This window comes from Lytechinus pictus, chromosome 15 (assembly GCF_037042905.1).
Source record: "Lytechinus pictus isolate F3 Inbred chromosome 15, Lp3.0, whole genome shotgun sequence".
Classification (NCBI taxonomy): domain Eukaryota; kingdom Metazoa; phylum Echinodermata; class Echinoidea; order Temnopleuroida; family Toxopneustidae; genus Lytechinus; species Lytechinus pictus.
The window spans coordinates 10,536,806-10,562,397 of NC_087259.1; the positions used below are offsets into that span (position 1 = coordinate 10,536,806).

The following is a 25,592-nucleotide window of genomic DNA, read 5'->3' on the forward strand; positions in this document are numbered from 1 at the left end:
GTTTTGCCTTGAAATTGTCTCATTAATACCTTTAAAGGGCCCTAATTTTAAATTAGTGATGCTTGGATTTAAAGCAGAGACGGGGGGGGGCTGCAATGATGACTGAAATATCGTGTGAGAGAGATTTATACAGTATCAAAGAGAGAAAATGGAAGAAAATTAAAAATCTTAAAGAATAGAGAATGAGGAACATGGTGAAAGGGGGGGGGGGGGTGGGTGTATAATGATGCAGAATTCATGGATGGAGTACGCAAAGATGATAACCATGGACTATTCAAATTTTATGGCAAACACTGTAGGTATGCCATATTTCGCATATACGCAACTAAAATCTTCAAATGAAGAAATCAAACGTGAAGAAGGCATGTGTAGTAGTCAAATGAGTCATGTGAAGAAGGAATGTCTAACAAATGTGTTAGATTTCCACAATACAGGTTCTGGCAAATTACCATTTATACAGGTCTGCTTTAGTCCATGTGTTGATAATGCCATTAAAATAATGAACAATTTATCAATCCATTGTCAAAACCATAACAAGTGCAAATCCAGTGGATTTTCCCAAACACGTGCATTCTTTACCGGGAATCCTTGGATCAATCTTTCATGAAGCGTACCTCTGCCAGAAAATTTGAAAAGTCCATGGTTTTCATTCCCATTCAAACCACATTTTTGAATTCCACTTTCCTCCCTTTCCATGGTATTTTGTAATATCTCCTAGTTTTGCTCTCAAAAATGGGAGTGGAACTTTATATTTGAATTTGAAAATGTGACTTGCAAATTGCTCCCCAAATGTTTATCAATATCATGGAATTTATTTAGAGCAAATGGGTTTTTAATAGAAACTGTGGTATTAGACTTTGTGAGAAGTAAACCAACTACTTGTAGATCAACTGAGTATAAACATTTTGTCATGTTAAATAAGAAGCCCCAAACTTCCGCAGGTGTAAGAACGAATTTTCCCAAAGGCCAAGACCAAATCAATTTCAACAAAATTACACTAAAATTCTTGTCAACACAGGAATTTTGTATGATTGAAAAAATGTGATTTGGCACTCAATAACATTCCAGTTGTGTAGAAGTTACAAAAAGCATGATGACCCCCCCCCCATGGGCGTAAATCCCAGAGGGGACAGGGGGATGCATCCCCCTACCAAAAATAGTAAGGGGGACACAATATCAAATGTCCCCCTACTATTTTTGTTCTTTTATGATGGAAAGAAATACATCATTCAAGATAAAAATAAAACATGTATTTTGGTCGAAATGACCCGACATTTGGGGTGATAACCTTTTTCATTTTTTTTGCTTGTCAATTTTCCAGCCCCTGGTCCCCCTAACTTTGGGGAGAGATTTCTGCCCTTACCCCCCCCTGCAGCATTTGTTTTTATTTTGGGCAAAAATTTGACATGGTAGAGGTACAAGACAGGTCTAACTTAATAGGTATTTTTTCTTTACTTATGGAAGCCCGTCTTATCCAAACTTCGTTGTAGAAGTTAAAACTAATCAATCGATGCATATAATTTGTTTGGAGCACTCCCTAAGACACACCCTCCTCCAAGCAACAAAAGTAAAACAACAAAACACACACAAACATACACTCACTTACCAACTATGGAATAAAAAAATTGGCATATACATTGAGTAATCCAGAGGGTTTTTTTTTCTTTACACAAAGAACTACACAAATTTAAAGTAGGTCAGAGAAAGGAGTTGGCAGTTTTTGTGTATTTTTACAGTAATTTTATTTGCAAATTGGTATCACAAATATTCTCAATCATACACTTCATACCAGTGTTTTCAACTTGTAAGTGCTTTTTATCTGCAGACTGTAATAATACAGTGATTTTATCATCAAGTAAAACTACAGTAAAGCAAATTTGATATCTTAGAATTAAAAACAAAGCAAGTATGAATATGGAATATTGTAAAAAAGAAATTCACATGAGAAAAAGTAATAAACATACTTGGCCAATTTTAATGCATCAGTACCTTTCCTTCAATAGCGCAAAAAAAGAAAAAGAAAATGATCACCAAAATCCTTAAAATGACGATGTGATTGAAACCAAAGTTTTAAAGTCACCTTTTCACATTCAAATTAATAAATTTTAAACTTGTAAAATATTGATTATCAATCTGTATATTCCCAATACACATAAAATATAACAATAAAAATGTGGCAAAGAAGGAATTTGAAGATTATAAGCTGATCAATTAAGGCATAATGTTATTCATTATCCTTCTATGTTATCCCTTGGTTGCTATAAACAGGTGGTAATCTCATCACCACTCATGCATATTACTATCACTTGATCATCCTAGACAACCATATAGCTCATTCTCTAGTACTTGCATTATAATATTCAATGAACCATCCTATCTACAGTCTCCTTTATATGATATAACGCTGCTGGGCCAAGACAACCTTGTAGAAATTTTGAGGACAGCTTAGAAAAGGCTGAATTTTAAAAATATAGCAATATCAGTCTCATATTGCCCGAAAACATTCTCCTGATACAAGAACTCTTTTGAGGCAAAAGAAGGTTGCTACCTGTGTTATAACTCTAAAAATCTAGCTTATTCTGAGCTGTCATCAAAATATTTAAATTTTGAGATACAAGGTTTCATCAGCACAGCAGCAATAAATTATACCAGTACTGCAACAGAGACATCAAGGACACCATTTGAGATTTCCTGTTGAAAATGGCACGACACCATTATTCATGAAATTTTGATTGTTAATCAGATTTTCATTTGTGTTCTGTACTGGACTATTTCAAGCACCTCTCTGACTTGGGGAGGGGGCGAGGGGATGGTAGCCCCCATCCCCAGTAAGTCACAATCTGGTAAATCAAATGTGTTTCTGTGACCAAAATCAGCACAGTGTCACATGCATCATCGATGATACTATTCTATGAAATTGTATTGATACAATCGGTGTGAAAATATATCAGAGTTATATACTAATTCCACTTCTTGCATTAAAATCATGATCATGCTCAAATATATTCAATGAAGCACCAAAACTGAACGTTTGTTCCAGGTGCTCTTTGTTGGAATCTGATTCAATGTAATTTAAAAAAAAATTGAGTCCACCAAGAACATGAGACAATGGCTGGCTAATGGTCAGATCAGGTTCTGGTTCTTGCTTATTTCTTTGAGAAGGTTTACCAGTAGTTAAATTACAGCCACATGCCCACATATATGTACACTTTCTCCATTCCTCCCTTTGATATGCCTGTTCCTCTTTACTTCGCTTTGTAGTGGCTAGCCACAAGAGAGGAGAATTGTCTCCGATCAATGAATCATGATGCAACCTACCCTAGGGCATTTCATGAAATAGATCGTTAGTGATTTTCACAGACTTTTTGTTATCAGCTACTGAAATCCTTGAATCTGATTGGCTCAGAGCAAATTTGCCAGTGAAAATCACTGACAAGACACTTCATGATAAACTCTCCAGGATTCTGCCAGGAGAATCTTGTCAATCCTTGCATCTGACCCTGGAGCCTTTTTTTTTCATGTGTTATCTGATTCACTTGGTGACAGACCGCACAGAAGAAGAGTTAAACCTAGTCTCTGGTCAGACTATGCGATGTACATGTAGATGGTTTCTGCCAGGAGAACCTTATCAATTTTTGCGTCTGACCCTGGAAACTTTTTCATGTCTTATACGTTTTACTTTAGTGACAGATCATATGGTAGCAGGGTTCGACCGAGTCTCTGGTCAGACCATGCGATGTACATGTAGAAGGCCTCTGCCAGGAGAATCTAATCAAAGCACATGCCTGAGCCATGGAATGTTCTTGAAGGATCTGTTACGTTGCTTCTTGACTCAGCTTCTGTCGTACCAAGAGTATGACTTCTTTCATGACGTCAGGGTTCAGCAGATCGGCAACCTGAGAGATGAAGAATGAAAGTACATTCTGAGACCCTTTAGCATAAAACATACTATTGGCAGACTTTACCAACACATGCAAAATTGAAATTTAAGTGTGATGTTTACGGTACCGGTATTCAGACTTCAAAATCTTTATAGAGAGACACCCCTTAGAAGTGTGATGTCACAACTATTCATCCCCATGCCAACTGATTCCAAACTGTTCGAAATAACCCAAATGTCTCAGATTGCAAGAGTTTCTCAATGTAAGTCCTGAGCTCTATCTAACTAAAAGTGTACATTATCTGAATATGTTATTCTGAATAAAGATGTTTTAATATATGAAAAAAAAAAATAAATAAAATGACTGATGAATGGATGTGTACATACACCCATATAGTTGTGTACATGCCACAAGCCTACACGTAACATTAGAACTTACTGGATATTCCTCTGAGGCATTATAGGTATAGATGACACTGGTGTCATACAACATCATCCTGTGATCAGCCAGACCTAAGACGCAGTTCCGTAACCGTGCCAACACCCTCCGGTCCTCATCAAGGACGGGCTGGAAGACAAACACATACCAATAAAAGTACACTGCAAAGATTGGTGGAAATTGGAAATTAAAGGTCAAGTCCACCCCAGAAAAATGTTGATTTGAATAAATAGAGAAAAATTAAACTAGCATAATTCCGAAAATTTCATCAAATTCGGATGTAAAACAAGTTATGATATTTTAAAGTTTCGCTTATTTTTTCACAAAACAGTGACATGCACATATCAGTGGCATGCAAATGAGACAGTCGATGATGTCCCTCACTAACTTTTTCTTTTGTTTTTTATTGTTTGAATTATAAAATATTTTATTTTTTACAGATTTGACAATAAAGACCGCTAATTCCACATGCTCGGGGAAGAATTCATTGTTGTTTCACTTGACAATGAGGAGAAAATTAGAATATTTCATATTTCACATAATAAAATACAAAAGAAATAGTGAGTGGATGATGTCATCAGTCTCCTCATTTGCATACCGATCAGGATGTGCATATAACTGTTTTGTGAAATTAAGCAAAACTTTAAAATGTCATAACTTTTTCATTTTACATCTGATTTTGATGAAATTTTCAGTGTTGTGCTTGTTGGATTTTTCTCTTTTTATTTTATTCAAATTAATTTTTTGTTGGGATGGACTTGTCCTTTAAAATCGACATTGTTTACTGCTGAGAAAGCTTACGCAAGGGATAATGAACTTAACAAACTTTGGTCATTGCAAGAACAAAACTAGTACAGACAAATGACCTTCTAAACATAATGTCTAAAAACTGAGCATTAACATCATTTAATTATCCTTATCTTCAGGGATCAAGATTCTGGATGAAGCCCCCATCTGTTGCCATCTCCTCCTTCCATGAAGTCCTGATGTCAGGACTAAAACATATCTCTATCCTTAGGGACTTCAAAGGACAGAACTTACATCTAGACTCTGGATGAAGACCATATCTCAATCTGTAAGGACTTCAAAGGACAGAACTTTCTTCAAAGTTCTGGATGAAGCCTCCATCTGGTGCCTCCTCCTCCTGTTCCGATGGTATCCTAACGTGATAACTAAATCCTTCAGGACTTCAAAGGACAGAACTTACTTCAATATTCTGGAGTCTCCACCTCTTCCTATCAGTTCTAATGTCAGGATTAAAACATGCAATGTATCTTAATCTTTAAGGACTTCAAAGGACAGAACTTACTTCAATATTCTGGAGTCTCCACCTCTTCCTATCAGTTCTAATGTCAGGATTAAAACATGCAATGTATCTTAATCTTTAAGGACTTCAAAGGACACAACTTACTTCAAGATTCTGGAGTCTCCACCTCTTCCTATCAGTTCTAATGTCAGGATTAAAACATACAATGTATCTTAATCTTTAAAGGACAAGTCCACCCCAAAAAAAGTTGATTTGAATAAAAAGAGAAAAATAAAAAAAGCACAACACTGAAAATTTCATCAAAATCGGATGTAAAATAAGAAAGTTATGATATTTTTAAGTTTTGCTTAATTTCACAAAATAGTTACATGTACATACCGGTCGGTATGCAAATGAGGAAACTGATGACATCACTCACTCACTATTTCCTTTGTATTTTATTATATGAAATATTCTAATTTTCTACCCATTGTCCTGTGAAACAAAGTTTTATTTCTCCCTGAACATGTGGAATTACCATTGTTTAACATTTTACAGATCAGTCAAATTGGTCCTTATTGTCAACTCTGTAAAAATTGAAATATTGTATAATTCAAACAATAAAAAACAAAAGAAATAGTGAGTTAGGGACATCATCCATTCTCTCATTTGCATGTGACTAAATTGTGCATATAACTATTTTGTGAAAAATAAGCGAAACTTTTAAATGTCATAACTTTCTTATTTTACATCCGATTTTGATGAAATTTTCAGCATTGTGCTTGCCTGATTTTTCTCTATTGATTCAAACCAACATTTTTCTGGGGTGGACTTGACCTTTAAGGACTTCGAAGGACACAACTTACTTCAAGATTTTGAATGAAGCCCCCATCTGGTGCTTCCTCCTCTTCTGTTGGTGTCCTACTGATCCAGACATAGCCATTGTTACCCAAGATGATGGAAGCTCCGCAGGTCAGGTTGTGGAAGTGAGTTTTCCGTCTCTTGATGAGAGAGGGCGACACTCGCACCATGATACCCTGTCCCAGCTGTAGCCATAGGAAGAGAAGAAAAGTTTGGTTCATTAGAAAGTGAATACTGTTCTAAACGTGCTGAACTTGCGAATGGTATTTTACACAATCCCAAGAGCTGCAAGTGATCTAGCTTAAAAGGGATCATGTATGCTGACCAGGGGCCTGTTTAAAAAAAATTACTATTATAGCAACTTTGACATTATGGTAACTACCATGGTAACTGCACTCAGCAGCCAATCAAAATCAAGGTTTCCATCATTGTAGTCACCATAATGGCAAGTATTTAATATTTTAAGTCTTTACGAACAGGCCCATGGTCCATTGATGTTACTTTTTTGTGACAACAAGCAAGATTTGAAAATGCCCCAACTCAACTATCTTGTAATAATAATAATAGCCAGTTTTTATATAGCACTTTTCCCATATACGGCTCAAATCGCTTTACAGCATATTGTATTTAATTTGGATGAATTTTGTTGGATGATCCACTTGTTTGATTTTTTCTATTTAGTCAAGTCAACATTTTACTTGAGGTGGACTTAACCTTTCAGCAATTGAGATTGGGGAAAGCTTTAAGACAAGAGGAAGGGGTGGACAAAAATGAAGGTTTATGAATAGATTGCAATTATATACCAATTCTAACATACTCAAACTTTCTGCACATTTTGCAAGCAGAGCGTGTATTTGAGAACTTGGGTTCTTGCTGACCATCATTGGTTAGCAAGTCTTGAGGTCTACCTCGAACAGGTTAATAATGTACAGTGTATCTCAGGTAATCCCAGGAAAATTACATACTGTATTCATAAACTTCTCTGTTGTTCTGGTCGCCATTTTCCACTATTATTTTCAATTTCATCAAACTGACTACGGGGATACCACATTGAATTGATTAAAAGGTTCCAAAATCATGAAAATGGCAATTTCTAGAGCCAAAATATGTTGTAAAGGTTTGCATTCAGACTTCATTCTAAAAAGTGGCAACCCTGTGACTAAGAAAGTACAAAAAAAAGGGTCTTACCTTCCCATACTTGAGACTCCTTGTGTGCAGTGAGAGGGCACCATCTGAAAATACAGACTGGACCTCAGCCTGTAAGGTGTCTGTCAAGGAGTTTTATTCTTCCATTTTCTGACAAGATATCACACATTATCTATGAAATATATTTTCACATGTCTATAAGTTTTGCACATTGTCAAATGAAAATTTGGTTTATAAACAGTTCACGTAATCATACATACCATGTGGTGTTGTTAGACCATATGGATATAAGAATAAAATGTGTACAGTATGTAAAGTCTTACTGGAAATTAGCCAAAATTGTAAATAGGCTAAATGGCAATTAGACAATACTGTTCATCGACAAACTGTTTGTAGCTGAACTAGGATTAGACCGTGTGGGACGAAATCAAACGGAAAGTAGACAAAGCGGCTTGTATTCTCAAAAGAGATTTCAATTGTACAAATTCATGGTTTATGCAGATTTCTAGTATTATTGTGCTTCCCTTTTACCATCCTTTGCCAAAAGCTCACATGCAATTCAATTTTTCGTAATGAACGTGATAAGATATGTGTGATTATGGACACAAATCCACATAAACATTGGTATTGTACCATACTACAATTGAAACTTGTTTTGAGAATACAAGGCAGCGGGTGTAAATTAAGTGGCAATGTACCAAATTTCATTCTACATAGTGTGTATTTGGTCACTTTTATCTAAAAGAAAAACATGAGGCTGGTCAAAGGATACGCTAATAAGATCTCCCTCAGTGAGGTATTGACGCATCTTTAGTTCATCCTCAGCCGATCTCTTCCTGAGCTCTCCTCCAGGAAGGTTGACGGCAGATAGCATCAAGATGGCATTAAGACGGGAATTGACATCTACTTTCCATCTCTTCTGTCCGACCTATAGAAATATGTCAGAGTGATATCAAGCGAGAACTTTAGAAACAATCCTCATTTCTCTGGTCTCAATGCTGGCAATATGACAGAATGATAATGTGCAAGATGTGAAGAAAACAACCTTTTATTTTTCTTGTCTAAATGCTAGGAAGATGGCAGAATAACATTGTGCAAGAAGAAAAAATCTCTTATTTCTTATGCCAATTCTGGGAATATACATCAGAATGATATTGTGCAATAAATTAAGAAACCAATCCTTATTTCTCTTTTCTCTGTAATTGTGCAAGAATTTAAAAACTAATCTTTTTATTTCTCTTGCTTAATTCTAGGAACTTGATGGTATGATATCATGCAAGTAAAAAAAACAATCTTTTATTTCTCTTGTCTAAATTATTGGGATATGAGAGAATGAAATTCAGTATTAGAAGGCAATCTTCTATCTCTTCTGTCCAACCTGTTAGAATATCACAGGATAATAAGACGCAACAGGTTTTTAAAACAAAATCTTCCATATATTGTGTCTCATAGGATTATGACAAAATGACGTCATGCCTGCAAACCGTGACAGCTAAGAAATAGGAAGAGAAATACTGAGAAACTTCAAGAAATAGGAACATTCTAGAATTTCATATTCAATACTACATGAAAGTTTTTCACAGATATTGGAACACATGCGACAATAAAAAGGGAGAAATTACCACATCAGATTGGGATGCAAAATGAACACCTTTATTCAACAAGGCCTAGGCTGAACATGCCGGCTAATATTTACACAATCATACGGTTGCTTCAAAGTAACCAAACACAAATATTGGCGTGATACATTCTTCTTTCTTCCTTCTTCATCTTTGGAATGTAAACTATAAAAACAATGTGCACCACTAAACAATGTAAGCACAACATTCTGAGATGATCAAACCTGTAGATCAATAATCAATTCCTGAACAAAATCATGTAAATCACTTCAAAAGAAATCCGATATAAAACTATAAACAATTAAGGACGTATTGCATGTATAGCCTTAAACATGACAAACAGCAGAACTACATAACCTTACCATGTTAAAATCAAGAAGGCATACATGCATTATAACTCAGATATACAACTTGAAGTGCCAGTTACACAATGAAACCATCATGTAAATTTAAAGACATCAATATTAAACACACAATGCTCTTTTGCTCATCAACTTCTTATTGAATTATAAGCGAGTACATGTATGACAAAGGATTTATCAAAAGCTAGCTGACTAAAATATATTAACACTTCAATCAGTAAGGTATTGCAATATCAACCAACATTTACTCACAATGACATATGACAGTACCATGACATTTACACAAACCATTAAACTAATGAATATCAAACACAAGTTATTCTCTTCATTTGTGTAAAGAAAATGATGATTTGTAAAAGTACCTCTAAATAACTAGCAAAGCATAATAAAAATAAGACATACATTGTAGCTAACTGCAACCTAAATTTAAACCCTTAATTTACCAGGTCATCTAAAACTGTCTCCTTTAACCTCTTCATCTACATTGAACAATCTCATGCACTTATCATAACCTAACCACTACATACACTATTCCCTTCCTAAGTTAAAAATAAACCAATCACCCTGTAATGTGTAATAACCTAAAAACAAGAAAATTCCTTGTAAACTGTAAGGATAAAAACCTGGAACTGTAATAACAACAATTAAGTTGTAAAAAAATCTGCAAAACACGACAAAATTATGCACAAAAGGGCGACCGCATCACGAAATCACAAAGAGTGATCAAATACATGTATTTTCAAAACCATTAACTACTTTCCAAAAATCGCAGCATAGAGAAGGAATCTATACCGTCGGTATCAAACAAAAGCATAAAAATTCCCTTATTCAATAAGCATGCGGTGTAACAAGTAGTATCCTCCAAATGGAAGTAGCACAATTAATATTCAGATAAAAAATGTAGCATAACTTCACTGTTCAGTGGGAAGTCCAAAAAAAACCTGCATGTACAACATTGTACAAAATTGGCTATTGGTAAGAAATAATACAAATAGTTACAAAAAAACGACAACCAATTGAAGTAACTGTACAAAAATTAAATCATCCGCTTACAACTAAAGGCATACTGTAACATTAAGTAACTGTTAGATAAGAACTGACCATATGGTCAAGGCATTGATAAAACATGATACATAAACAATAAAAACACTGTCATAAAGATATAAAGACAAAGAATACAAATCGACAAGAAATTAGTCATCAATATAGTCAGTTAACTGTGAATGTCCAAATGAAAGGTACAGCAGTCTAACGCTGGAAAAATAGTTCAACAGATATTGCGGCGTAGAATGCAATGTGACATAACTGGCTGCTGCTGCGAACTAGAAAACACTGATGCAGGGGACAGGCCAGGGGTAAGGTGGGGCCGAGGGTAGTGAGGTAACATCCGGTGCATAGTGACCCATGCCTGAACCTATGTCTGGACCTATGTCTGGACCTATGCCTGGACCTATGGCTGAGCCTATGTCTGAACCTATGTCTGGACCTATGGCTGGGCCTATGTCTGGGCAACTGACGCTGCTCTGAATCACTGGAGGACTATAGAGAGCAGCGGACGTGTAGAACCAAGATCGCGAAAGTCCATAGGCGAGTTGTAGTGAGGCCATCAAAATTCCTGTAGTAGGGCCCATCTTGAGGGTGGTGTGATGACAATCTCGGGCAGGTCCACTGCTGCATGAAGTGGAGACATCGCGAACACGCTGAACGTCAGGGGGTCGACCCATGGGAGCCGAGATGTTGGTACCCATAAGAACTGTACCCAGGCTAGGGATCACATCAGAGGCGTCATCCCTCGCAGGCTGGTAGGTGGAGACATCATGGTGCCGGTCTAGGGGACAATGGAATTCCTCATCCTGGACAGTGGTTGCTATGACATCAATCACAAAGGAGTTGGAGTGAGCAACATCATGCTGGCAAAGATGGACATCTGGGGGGCGTCCTTGGGAGACCAGGGCATCCTCAAGCTGAAGAGAATGTGGTGGATCCTGATGTAGATCAGGGATGGTACTTTGCTCAAAGCAGTCCATGGTGAACTTCCGATCAGCACCTGGATCAATGGGCCGTATGCATAAAGACAAGCAATTGCTTATAAGCAAATGCTTTAAGCAAAAGCAAGAGCCGGTCAAGCAAAAGGGCAAGTTCAAGCAATTGCTTAAATTCGTATGCACAAGCTTTTGCTTGTGCTGAAACCTTTTGCTTGCACTGCCTAAGCAATTGCTTATGTGTTGGACAAAGGATCGTTACGGTTGTGCGAACATCGCACAGTAGGACAACGACGCTTCGTTCCCGACCTGGCAGAAGTATTTTTTATTACGCAAATAGGGGGAAAACAGCGCAGAGCATCAGGGGGGGTTTCTGTGTAGATCGATGGACAAAAATTGCCGTAAAAAGTCTAAAATAACAGGAATTTGATTAGATATGAAATCACAACATAACCTCTGGAATATGGAGCTTGAAACGGTATGAAAGGTTATTCCTTAAACGAGAATGCCATGAGTAAGCAAGAGCTCAAGCTGGTCTGGAGGTGCTTGAAAAAACGCAAGCAATTGCTTATCAAGACAAGTAAAAGGTTTGTTTTATGCATACGGTTTTAAGCAATTGCTTGTTTGGTAAGCATTTGCTTACGAGTAGTAAGCAATTGTCTGTGCTTGTAAGCAAAAGCTTTTGCTTATGAGCAATTGCTTGTTTGTGTGCATACCGATTCAAGCAAAAGGCTAGCACAAGCAATTGCTTGTTTTTATGCATACGGCCCAATGGCTCGAGTTGGGTTATCTGGAGATAACTGAATGCGAGACGATGGCTTGAGCATATACAGGCGCAGTTGATGTGTTGTCATGGCAACGGAGGTACTGCTAGCTTGGCTGATAGTAAGATCGGCTATTCTATCATTCGAACATGCGAACCGAACGGAGGTCACGGTATTGTTAGTTTGGCCGATAGCGAGATCGAGAACGGCTAGCCTATCATTCGAATGTGTGAATCGAAAACGAGCGCTTGTATGTGAATGGTGGATGCACCACTGTTCGGGCGAGTGATGAGTGAACAGTGTATCAGAGCGTAAGAGCCTATCAGCCCCGTCGATGGAAGTAGAAGTTGGCACAATCTGGAAACCAGGAGTACTGCCAGGGATAATTGACAAGTCTTTGCACGTTTCATCTCTCTCTGATGAACCAACATAGCGAACATTGCTATCAACATCAACGCAGAAATCCAACTGAACTTTACTCGCACCAAGTGTGCAAGTGCCTGATAACATATCAAGTGAAGGGGGATCACATCCCAGTCCAACAGTGAGTTCATGACCTTGGAAACAATCAGGCTCCGATGAACAATCATCATCGGGAGGAATACCCGGATTACACATCAAATCATTGTGAGACCCATGATCATTACGACGAGCAACATGCACTGCTGAGTTGTTGGCAGCGCAATCATCAAGACTATCATACTGTGTAACAAGGTTCAGAAAACCTAAATCCAAGAATGATATAGACCCATCCATCTCAACACCAAACCTCGAAGTATCGCTATTGTGAATAGGCCTACTCCAATCAACTACATCTGTCACTCCAATGTTACACTCATAATGAAACACGTCATGACTACTTCTTCCATCTTCTAGCAAAGCAATGTCATCAACTTCACGATAGGAGATACCACCTTCGAAGCTCAATTCATTATCCTTGACATTGTCTTCATGTTTATTTTCATCACTTTCTTCATTACGTGTCAACTCATTATCATTGACTTCATGTTTATTTTCATCACATCTCAACTCATCATTGTCTTCATCTGTATCACTTCTTTCATTACATGTGAACACATTGACATTGTCTTCATGTTTATTTTCATCACCTCCTTGATCATCACATCTCAACTCATTATCATTCACATTGTCTTCATGTTTATTTTCATCACATCCTTCATTGAATCTCAACTCATTATCATTGTCTTCATGTTTATTTTTATCACTTCTTTCATTACATCTGAACTCATTAACATTATTTTTCTCACGTCCTTCATCATGTCTCAATTCATTGTCATCCAACCTATCTTCATCTTCACAACAATCAAGACTGTGAGTGTGTCTAACATGATATTGATAATTGTCTTTGGCTAGTATTTGTCTGTCGAAACCAAAATGTATGCAAACAAGATCCCATATGTCTGCAAGTGAAGTGGACTTATTTACAATAGAACCTCTAGCGATAATCGGGCAAGAAGCTGAAATTTGCCCCAGCATGAGTTCCAAAACCACAACTTTCTGAGCGGCTGTCTTACCGCCAGCAACGTCAAAGGGATCATCAACAAAACCCCGTAAGGTATTTGCCTTCGACTTCCTTTGCCATGAAACACCCTCAAATAGAAAAGGCGAAAAATCAGTATATGAACGCAAATCCATCAATAAACTACGCTTCCACTCTAGGAAAGATTCGGGAGTCTCGTACCGACTCAACCGGCGCAACTGTGCGGGCGCTTCCGCTGACTGCGTCATCGTATCGTACTATACGTGAGGCTATCAAAGCGTTAGTACCTGTGTGTCGCTAACGCTGATGGAGCGATGAATCAGCCAGTTCAAATTGCAAAAATCACTACAGCTATAGTCCTAAACTGTCGATGCGTGACCCAGTTTTGGCCTAAAAATTCCTATGTGGCAGGGAACGAACCTAACGCTGACACCACGACAATAAAAAGGAAGAAATTACCACATCAGATTGGGATGCAAAATGAACACCTTTATTCAACAAGGCCTAGGCTGAACATGCCGGCTAATATTTACACAATCATACGGTTGCTTCAAAGTAACCAAACACAAATATTGGCGATGGGTTGAAATAATTTTCTCTTCCCCAAAATAGGAATATTCCTATTTGACAGGAACACTTATGTCATGTAACCTATAAGAATATCACAGGATAATATCATGCATGAGGGTTTCACAACAATCTATAATGCTTTATACGAATATGAATAAAGGGGAACCATTCATTTTGTGAGACTGAACTCAACTATGGTATTTCAAGTCTTTAAATCTAATGCAAAGATTACATACTCACCTCCTGTATTCTTCCAACGATGACATCACCGACTTCTCCATTGTATCTGTTGAAAATAATAACAGATTGCCAACGATAATACACGATACAACCAATGATAAAATACACAACATAAACCATTTTCATTGGGACTTAATACATGTATATTCATAATCAAGCCCAGAAAGCAAGAACATTATTGCAGTCAATTAATGTAGACATAAATAGTAAACTCTGCTACAACAATCCAAAGTTTATGTCTATCAAAAAGTATTTACTTTTTAAAATTATAGATAAATAAGATTGAGCAAACATTGAATAATTAAATCAATATACATCACTAGCTATTAAATAGATTCATGACATATTATCATTGCGTGGATCGTATAGAAAACTTTATATTTTTTTAGGGGGATACCTTACTTAAGAAACAAGTCCTACATAGTAAACTTCATGTTGTTGAAAACTGTGTCCTTTTCTCTAATAGCGATATGACTGAAAGAAGAGAAGAAAACAGACAATAGCGAACCTTGTTTTGAGAGGCCGGACACTGATGAGTTTGTTTACAGTCTCTACCACTCCTGCCACAGATGCTATAAGTTCATCTTCTTCCATATAAGTTCCATGGCCCCTATAAAGTGCAAAAAAGTAAAAATAATATTGACCAAACATTTTTGAAAAATTTCTTTGACAAAATTAGAATATTGGCAGCAAACTGCCATCTGCAAACCTCTCTTGTAGTCAAGAGTACAGCGATAACGAACTTCATTTTGAGGTACATATTGAAAGGAGCGCATGGAATACTGTCGTAAGAAAATGAGCTATGAGAAAAGCAAACAGAAAAAAAGTATTTCAGATTTTTTTTTTCTGTTGCAGGTTGCTCTTACAGTGTCCAATAGCTTGTTAATGTTGATTTGAGAATACAGTACACACACTTCTTTTTCAGGATAGCATACGCTGAGGCTGCCCCCTGCCTGGTTTCGGCAGCATCCTGCGCCCCTTGTGGTTGCACTATTAGCGCAACCATAACAACTAAAACAAACTCTTTCATTTTTATTTTTGTCACTCTTCCATAGATTTGATTTTGAGGCGGCTTTCCTTCAGTCTCCTTTAATCCTATTGTTTATTGTCTACGTTTGACTGCCAAAAGTTATAGGCCTACATGTTCACCCAACAAATTTTCACGGCTCTGATTGAAATAAACTTTCATCAACCATGTTATGTTGGATTTCGTGTCCTTCATAACTTCTGGCAGTCACATACCCTGATTGTTAAACAATCCTTTTGTATTTTTCTAAAAACTATATCTATATAACAAAATATTTAGAGGCTCTGCCCAGGGGCTGCCCCCTCCCTTGACTCTATGCCATTGTTTCACTAAGTTTACGCGCATGTTCAATATTACGAATGTACAGGATGACAATTCAACAAAAACATGGCCTTGCCTGCTCAAACTTTAAAAGTCAAGTCCAGCCTAACAAAAATTTATTTGAATAAAAATAGTATAATCATATTAGCTTAACAGTGAAAATTTCATAAAAACTGGAAGTTATGGCATTTTATTTTGAAATTTTGCTTACTTTTGAAATACATGCTATAGACTATAGTCTATACAGTTATGTCACTCACTCGTGCACTATCTTTGTATCTTATTGCTTAAATACAAAATTTAATGTTTGGTGGATTTTACATTTAAGACTCATTATCAAATCACAATAGAATAGGTTATAACAAAGATAATTCCACATATTCAGAAAGGAATAAATCTATAACACTAAAATGAGAAAATGAAAATACTTCATACAATGAAATATTATGGAGTGGGTGATGACGTCATTGATTTCCGCATTTACATCCCGACCAGGAATCAGAATGTGCATAAATTAAGAACTGTTTTGTGACATTTAAGCAGAAATTTTATTTGAATTTTACAAATTTCTTATTCCACATTGACATTATAACAAAGACACCTGATTTTGATGAAATTTTCAGCATGCCATATTTATGGTGGGCAATGGCACCAGATTTGTGCTGTAGACATGTGTCAAATAAGTCAATGGGTGAATTTGCCTCAAATTTTCATTCTCTATTTTGAGTGCACAATGTAGTGAAATGTCAATGAATGTACTGTAGCAACCAGCGTTCTCGCCAGGATTTTTCTTACGCGTGTCGGAAACCCGCCGAATCGGCGGTGGCCAAATTTGCACGTGATGTTTTGATTTTCACATGCGCTGCGCTTTGATCCGATCCAAAGTCAAGTTTCATTGCCGATCCGCGAAGTTCAATAGATGATGTAATGCTGCTTAATCGGCGGCGGACACCAACCTAAAACTGATATCGGCGAAAATATTGGAATGTTAAGTTGTTATTTATCTCAGAATTTAGGGGTCTATTTTTTTTTTCTGGATATGTTTTAAACTGTTTTGAGGTGTTAATGAGTTAAAATATATTTCATATGCCTTTCGTTATGGACTCCAGTTCTCCGAGAAGAAATATATATCACGCATTATTCTTAAATTTCTTACAACGGCGGAAAAGAAAATAAAACAAAATAGAAGTCATAAACATCTCAGATTAATGAACGATCGACTTGGCAATGTTTTTTAATTGTTTTTGAGGTCCGAACGAGTTGAAATAAATTTATATACCTTTCGCTATGACCTCTCTAAGAAATGCGCTATTCTGACAACGGTGGAAAGGATTATAAAACAGAATAGAAGTCAGATTAATGAACGATATATCAGGACATTTTAACATTGTTTTGAAGTGTTAATGAGTTCAAATATTTTTAATATACCTTTCGTATACGGACTCCCGCTCTCCGAGAAGAAATATAAATCACGCATTATTCGTAAATTTCTTACAACGGCGGAAAAGAAAATAAAACAAAATAGAAGTCATAAACATCTCAGATTAAAGGAGAATGAAACCCTTGAAACCAGCTGAATCCATATCAAAGAGAAAAATCAAAGAAACATATTGTTGAAAGTTTGAGGAAGATTGAATGAATAATAAGAAAGTTATGAGCATTCGAATATTGAGATCACTAGTGCCATGTAGATCCTCCCAACGGCAATGCGACCAAGATCTGTGATATCACACACGTACAACTCCCTCATTACTTTAGTACTTATTTCACTTATATTCTCACTTTTATAGAGTCTATCACAAGGTGAGGTGTTCTCTTTATGAGATGACAAGTACAGAGGTTTCACAACATTATATCATTGATGAATCGTTTGTCATATGATTAGAATGAGCAAAAAGAGATGTTTTGGGGTATATTTTCAGTGTCCAAATGGGAGAGTTGTACGTGTGTGACATCACAGATCTTGGTCGCATTGCCAATGGGAGGATCTCCATAGCATTAGTGATCTCGACATTCAAATGCTCATAACTCTTTTATTGCTAGTCCTATTTTACTCAAAGTTTTGTTGATCTTATTCTTTGATTTTTCTGCTTTCACAAAAGCTAACTTGCTCCAAGAGTTTCATTCTCCTTTAATGACCGATCGATTTGGGAATGTTTTAAAATTGTTTTTGAGGTCCTAACGAGTTGAAATAAATTTATATACATGTACCTTTCGCTATGACCTCTCTACGAAATGCACTATTCTGACAAAGGTGGAAAGGATAAAACAGAATAGAAGTCACAAACATCTCAGATTAATTAACGATATATCAGGACATTTTAACATTGTTTTAAAGTGTTAATGAGTTAAAATATATTTGATATACCTTTCGTTACGGACTCCCGTTCTCCGAGAAGAAATATAAATCACGCATTATTCTTAAATTTCTTACAACGGCGGAAAAGAAAATAAAACAAAATAGAAGTCATAAACATCTCAGATTAATGAACGATCGGTTTGGCAATGTTTTTTAATTGTTTTTGAGGTCCTAACGAAATGAAATATATTTATATACCTTTCGCTATGACCTCTCTAAGAAATATTAATGATGCACTATTTTGACAACGGCGGGAAGGATTATAAAACAGAATAGAAGTCACAAACATCTCAGATTAATGAACGATATATCAGGACATTTTAACATTGTTTTGAGGTGTTAATGAGTTAAAATATATTTGATATACCTTTCGTCACGGACTCCCGTTCTCCGAGAAGAAATATAAATCACGCATTATTCGTAAATTTCTTACAACGGCGGAAAAGAAAATAAAACAAAATAGAAGTCATAAACATCTCAGATTAATGAACGATCGACTTGGCAATGTTTTTTAATTGTTTTTGAGGTCCTAACGAGTTGAAATAAATTTATATACCTTTCGCTATGACCTCTCTACGAAATGCACTATTCTGACAACGGTGGAAAGGATTATAAAACAGAATAGAAGTCACAAACATCTCAGATTAATTAACGATATATCAGGACATTTTAACATTGTTTTGAAGTGTTAATGAGTTAAAATATATTTGATATACCTTTCGTTACGGACTCCCGTTCTCCGAGAAGAAATATAAATCACGCATTATTCTTAAATTTCTTACAACGGCGTAAAAGAAAATAAAACAAAATAGAAGTCATAAACATCTCAGATTAATGAACGATCGATTTGGCAATGTTTTTTAATTGTTTTTGAGGTCCTAACGAAATGAAATATATTTATATACCTTTCGCTATGACCTCTCTAAGAAATATTAATGATGCACTATTTTGACAACGGCGGGAAGGATTATAAAACAGAATAGAAGTCACAAACATCTCAGATTAATGAACGATATATCAGGACATTTTAACATTGTTTTGAGGTGTTAATGAGTTAAAATATATTTGATATACCTTTCGTCACGGACTCCCGTTCTCCGAGAAGAAATATAAATCACGCATTATTCTTAAATTTCTTACAACGGCGGAAAAGAAAATAAAACAAAATAGAAGTCATAAACATCTCAGATTAATGACCGATCGATTTGGGAATGTTTTAAAATTGTTTTTGAGGTCCTAACGATCGAGTTGAAATAAATTTATATACCTTTCGCTATGACCTCTCTAAGAAATGCACTATTCTGACAACGGTGGAAAGGATTATAAAACAGAATAGAAGTCAGATTAATGAACGATATATCAGGACATTTTAACATTGTTTTAAAGTGTTAATGAGTTAAAATATATTTGATATACCTTTCGTTACGGACTCCCGTTCTCCGAGAAGAAATATAAATCACGCATTATTCTTAAATTTCTTACAACGGCGGAAAAGAAAATAAAACAAAATAGAAGTCATAAACATCTCAGATTAATGAATGATCGACCTGGGAATGTTTTAAAATTGTTTTTGAGGTCCTATACGAGTTGAAATATATTTATATACCTTTCGCTATATATGAACTCTCTAAGAAATATAAATGACACATTTATTCTGACAACAGCGGAAATGTAAATAAAATAGAACAGAATTCACAAACATATCACTAAACAGATCACTTAGATTGTGAAGCGTCTCGGCTTGATAGGGAGGTATAAACCGGGATATAAATGATAGTCTTTAATAAAATTGTTGATGATTCATAATATATTTGTAAAGAGTTTTGATGTGATAACGACATGATTTATGATATAAAATCATTCTTCGAAAACCAAAATGAAGCTCACAGCCAAAGCAAGTGATACCTCCTTCGACATTTATAAGGTACATTACGTAATACCTTGGATGACCAAGCTGGGCCAAGTCTGTCATCAAGACACTCGACAACATATTGAGATAATCTGTCGAGATTTGCTGAACCATTAAATCAGGTAAACATGAGATAAAAATCGTTTCTCTTGGGACTCATTTGGGCAGCCACTGAAGTGATTTTAAAACATGAGCCACGCGAGCAATTGCCTTGGGTGGTGATGGACATTTCATTGATTTTTTTTTTTAATCAGCGACTTTACAAATAAAAAATAATAATACATATTCTAATAACTTTTTAAATCTTTGATGGATTTTCCTCAAACTTTCACCAATATTTATCTTTTTTTTCTCCTATCTGTACAATAAACTTTTTGTCAGGGTGAACTCCCCCTTTAATGATTGGTCACTTGGAAATGAAACCTACGTATCATGAACGTGTTTTCAGTTGGGAAAATTTGGAAATTGCAAAATCACTTATCGTTTATTTCTACCATGTTTATTTTTTAAAGAAAATTGAGACTTCGAAAAAGTGTTTTTGACCATTTTCATCATTTTGCAATTAAAATTCCCTTTAGAAAGATGTTGCAAAGTCTTAGGGATATTTCTGATCTGTACGATGCAGGATCTAGGGGCGGGGGAGTTTTTTTTTGTATGGTAGTTTTTATTTGACAACTTCAGTTCATATACAAAATAAAATACATATAAGAAATAGAAGTTTGATGTCTTTACAAATTGATAAATACCTTGACAACTCATAAATTTAACACCATTTTTCCCCTTTAGTGTTACAATAAAACACAATGTCAGCTCTTCCAATACATAATTATAAATAACATTGATGATGATTATAATATGCATTAAGAATAAAAACTAATTCTACAATAAATTCAACATATTTATTTTTTCCAGTGTCAAATATCAACATGAAAAAGAGATTTTCCAAATACACATTGGCATGACATATCGATTAGAAATACCTAAAAAATCTATTTTTAGATATTTCTAATCGATGTGTCGATCATGCGGTCTCATGCCCCCCCCCCCCCCGCCACTAGATTATTAATCAATAGAAGAAACTGTACACACATGTAAAAAACAATACAATAAATTATAGTCTGTTTTAGATGAAAGAATGAAAAATAAACGTTAAAAACAAGCAATTAGCCGTCAAACAAATAACATTAACTTTACATCTCGCTCCCGCGCCCGGGATCTTGTTTTTCTCCTTTGACAAATTCATGCACACACGTGTCGCCCTAAGCCCCATTTCCAGCAAGCTAGCCAACACTCATTGTGAGTAACTTGTGACATGACAGCAGATGACATGAGAAATTGAGAATGAACGTTAAGAATATTACTTAGAAAGTAATTAGCGGGAAAATTATGAGGAACAATTCATTTTATGATAAAAATTTCTTGAAAACTATCAGAAAACGGTATCATGTAAAAATGAAAGGCTACGTCGGACCCAGGTCGCACCGCGGACAATTCAGTTCTAACATACATTGTAGCATGCATGTCCGGCTCAGCTAGGCGCGCTGGCAACGCTAGTGTGGCTGCTCAGGCTTGGCTGGCTGGCTCGCCGGCCGGCTGGAAGTGGAAATGCGCCAGTTTCTACGCATGGATATTTTCCGGTCATCAATAATAACATCGTAGTTTGTCTGTTGCCGAAATGATTCTGAAACATCCTTTACTTTTGAGGATTGATGATGAATGATGCAACAATTATTTCCGATGACTTTTCCCCACTTTTTATGATTTTTTAAAATTTTTTTTAATTTATTTTTTTGCCTGTGTCGCTCGCGTTTTGCACGTGACGCATATAGAGCTTGTGGAATTTACGTGTGTCGCATGCGACGCGTGTGTTCTACACTGGCGAGAACGTTGGTAGCAACATCTTCACATTTTCTGGTAGCCAAGTGGTTTATCTATCAATGTGACATGTTTCCATGGCAGCTCACAGAGGCTCAAACAGTCTAGGTCAGCATAAAGACTTAAAAATGCCAATTTTCAGCCACTAGCCCACACAGCTTATAGCCTAGGCTAAACTAATATGGGGATGGGCCAAAATGCATTTCCAGACACATTTTATAGGGCATTTAACTATTAAGCCTTATTTTTCACTATGTAGGAAATTTTATGGTAAGTTTTGAGCAATGTCTTTGACAATGATGCTAATAGGTAATGCTTTTTTAGTAGAAATGCCATTTTGTTTTTTTCGTTGTCCTACCTAACCATATTATTTTCTGAACTTAGTCTTAGATTATGTTAGAAGCTAGTCCCTAGTTTATTCTTTTTATTCAAATGAACTGTTGTTGGACAAATTCAGGGCCGGGTATGTGCAGTTACACATAATTACACTGATTATGTTGCTATGTCTTTGAACAGGCTTGGCTATTTTTTTTTCTTCCAATCAATGACAATGGTGAATCATAATGGATCACAATTTGTTTTGACAAAAAATGAAAAATACTAATTTACAATCATTATCAAAATTGGGCATGTTGGGTAGCATTTTGAAGATTGAACATGGTCATGCGAGTTCAGAAACAAAGTCTTACGTCCAAACTTCTGCCTTGCTTTAAATATTTGGCTAAAAAAAGAGAATAAAAACAAAACAAAACAAAAACACCCGTTCCCCAAGGCAAGACAAGTCCACGACGCGTATTCGCCACATTCAGGCTCTAGTCTACTCTTGAAGTTGAACTCCGCCGCTGCGCCGGCGGTGGAACTTCGACTTTTGCCATGCCCCCACATGGCCCAGCGCGGCGGCCACCCACGGGCACGGGAATGCCGTCATGGCCGTTCCCGTCGCTACTACTGGTCCATTAATTCATCACCTCATAAAATCTGTGTCGGCTGTAATGGTTGCTCCTGGTGTTACTAATCGTTGAGGTTCTGTAAATTCATCACAAACTCGTCTTTCACGAGGAGCGGTGATGGATATTGCCATTTTCCTTCCCAACTTTCGTGCACAAATAGGTCAAACGTACTGGCCTAACTAACTGAGCTAGTCAACTGAACATGCAGACAATTTTAATATGACAGCAGCAAATTGGTATCTTTCAATCGCGAATAGGAGTCATTTCGTCTGAAGTGTGGATGTCAAGTCAAAACTATTCAAATTTATTGTCAATCATGCTCAAGTAAAATAAGTGAAATAAATCAACAGAAATGTCAATGCGATTCCATAAATTTCAGTTAGGTTTTAAGTAAATTTTATCTCGCTGTGAAGATTTCAAATGGATTTCCCCCCTATTTTGATTGATTAATGCTTGCCAAAGTCTCTTTGGGCCAAAGAACAGGGGAGAACAGTATATATGAGTCGTGCTACACTATTATTGCAGCACTTCTGTAAATTTAGTTGGTATGGTATAATGTATATCATTAGGCTTCTATTACCAAATTGACACATAATAAGCGATAATCACAATAGGTTTGACCAAATTCACCTTCATTCTTACAAAAAAAACCACGTTAATTCTTTAAGCCTGTCAGTCACTCTAAAAACAAGTTAATTGTTGAAACTTTTTAACAAAACTTGTTTAGAAAGTTTAAACAGTGGTTGTTAGAGTGACGGGCTTAAACAAAGTGCTTTCAATTTTAAACAGCGTTTTTTTACAGTCATTTTGTTTCTTGTTTTGTTTTTTGCTTGTCAATTTTTTCTTAATATAGAAGCAGAACCCCTCTTATAGAAAATCGGTCCCAGCCCAGGCCCCTCTCCCCTTTAATGTTTTATTTAGCTATACGTCCATTATTCATCAATTGAGAAATTTGAGGGGCGTCGCACCTATACTGCTTGACTTCATTTTTAAGTTTTTTTTATTTGTTTTGCTTTCATAATCTATTTGTTTATTAGTTTGATTCAATTGACTTATTCGAAAATATGAAAGACCGAATGAATTAACTTCTTGAATGAAAACAAAAATGAATTATCTCTTTGCTTATGCACTAGGGGTGGTGGAGCAAAGTTATAGGGGGCACAGGGGAAAAAGGCACCTTTTCTTTTCTCTTAAAACAAATAAAAATGATTCATCTACAGCCTAATGGGGCAACATTTTTGAGGGGGCTAGATATATCACGTTAATTTATAAGAAGCTGCGATTTTTCCATTATATTCAGCAAATAACACATTTCATTGCTTCCATTCATTTCATAATACGTTGTATCATATCATTTCTTTTATTTCCTATTGGGTGTGGACCCAAGACCCCCCCCCCCCTCCGTCCCCGGGCCTGTATACGCCCCCTGCCCCCGCCTGTTACGCCACTGCCACTCACATAGCTTAAGGCACGTAGGATTATCCTTACAAGTTTTGTATATAAACATATACATATAAACAAAAATTAGAATAGTTTTCTTGTTTCAAAGGGGCAATCGATCGTTAACTAAAATCCATCTCATGTGAAAGGGGCAGTACAGAACATGTTTGTGTGCATGGGGCACTGATACGAGATAGGGCACTTACAAGAAGGCATTTCTAGGGCCGGGCACTTAATTGCTCACACATAAAACGGGCCATATAGTCAAGGGACATAAGCAAGGGCACTTTCTCGCACATAAAACGGGTCTTTCTATTAAGGTGAAAGGATCACAGAACACGTTCAAGGGGGTGCATTTTTGCTTTAAAAAATTGATTGGCACTTATACGAGAAAGGGCACTGCACCTAAAACGGGTCCTCCTCAGGTGAAAGGGGCACAGAACACGTTCGTGAGGGGGCATTTTCGTGCGTAAAAAGGACACTTTCAGTGCTTCAAAAAGTGGGGGGGGGGGGGGTACACGTGCCCCCCACACCCCCAGGATCGCCGCCCCTGTTATGCATGATTATATCACCTAGTGAAGTTTTAGATATGACAATATATAAACTGGAAAAAACGATAATGTTTTGCAAGGCTTTTGTTTCCATTTAAAATTAAATTTCTGGAGGATTTTGGAGAAAGGCATTTGTATTATTATTTTTATTTACTAGGGGCAGCGCTGCTGCATGCATATATGTTCAAGTTGACCCCTAAATCCAAACTCCTCATGAGTAGGCCTGCTACTACTATTGAAAAATGAAATAAAGCCATCTTGATCTTATCCTTTATTTTCAAAAGTGAATTGATTTATTTTATTCCCGGCCCCCGTTGCTTTTAATTGTGTGGTACTTGATATTAGTATATAATTATCTCTGTTGATTGCATAGAGATATATACTAATAACGTAATTAGTATACATCTCTATGGTTGATTGGTAAGTTTGGTATCATCATGGACCTACTAGCTAGTAGGTCCATGGTATCATACAGTACTTGACTTGTAAACGTTATTGCGCAATGATGAGCTACATACAGCTCTATATTAATCGATAACTTTAGTTGTAT

General features: G+C 36.3%; 1 protein-coding gene across 2 annotated transcripts; it reads right to left on the bottom strand.

The window, feature by feature from the left end:
* Positions 1-1,710: 1,710 nt before the first annotated feature.
* Positions 1,711-23,322, bottom strand: LOC129278324 (exosome complex component RRP4-like). 2 transcript variants are annotated; one of them, XR_010295869.1, is made up of 9 exons: positions 23,070-23,249; positions 15,119-15,220; positions 14,611-14,656; positions 8,345-8,500; positions 7,615-7,683; positions 6,432-6,611; positions 4,320-4,448; positions 2,616-3,896; positions 1,711-2,444 (listed from the first exon to the last, which is right to left on the bottom strand). XR_010295869.1 is itself a non-coding variant. In XM_064110433.1 (8 exons), exons 1-8 carry the CDS (start codon positions 23,180-23,182, stop codon positions 3,816-3,818), a joined length of 876 nt encoding a protein of 291 aa, XP_063966503.1. In that variant the 5' UTR covers positions 23,183-23,322; the 3' UTR covers positions 1,711-3,815. The 2 variants fall into 2 exon arrangements, 1 of the variants encoding a protein (XP_063966503.1); XM_064110433.1 differs by having other exon boundaries at positions 1,711-3,896; positions 23,070-23,322.
* Positions 23,323-25,592: the final 2,270 nt, after the last annotated feature.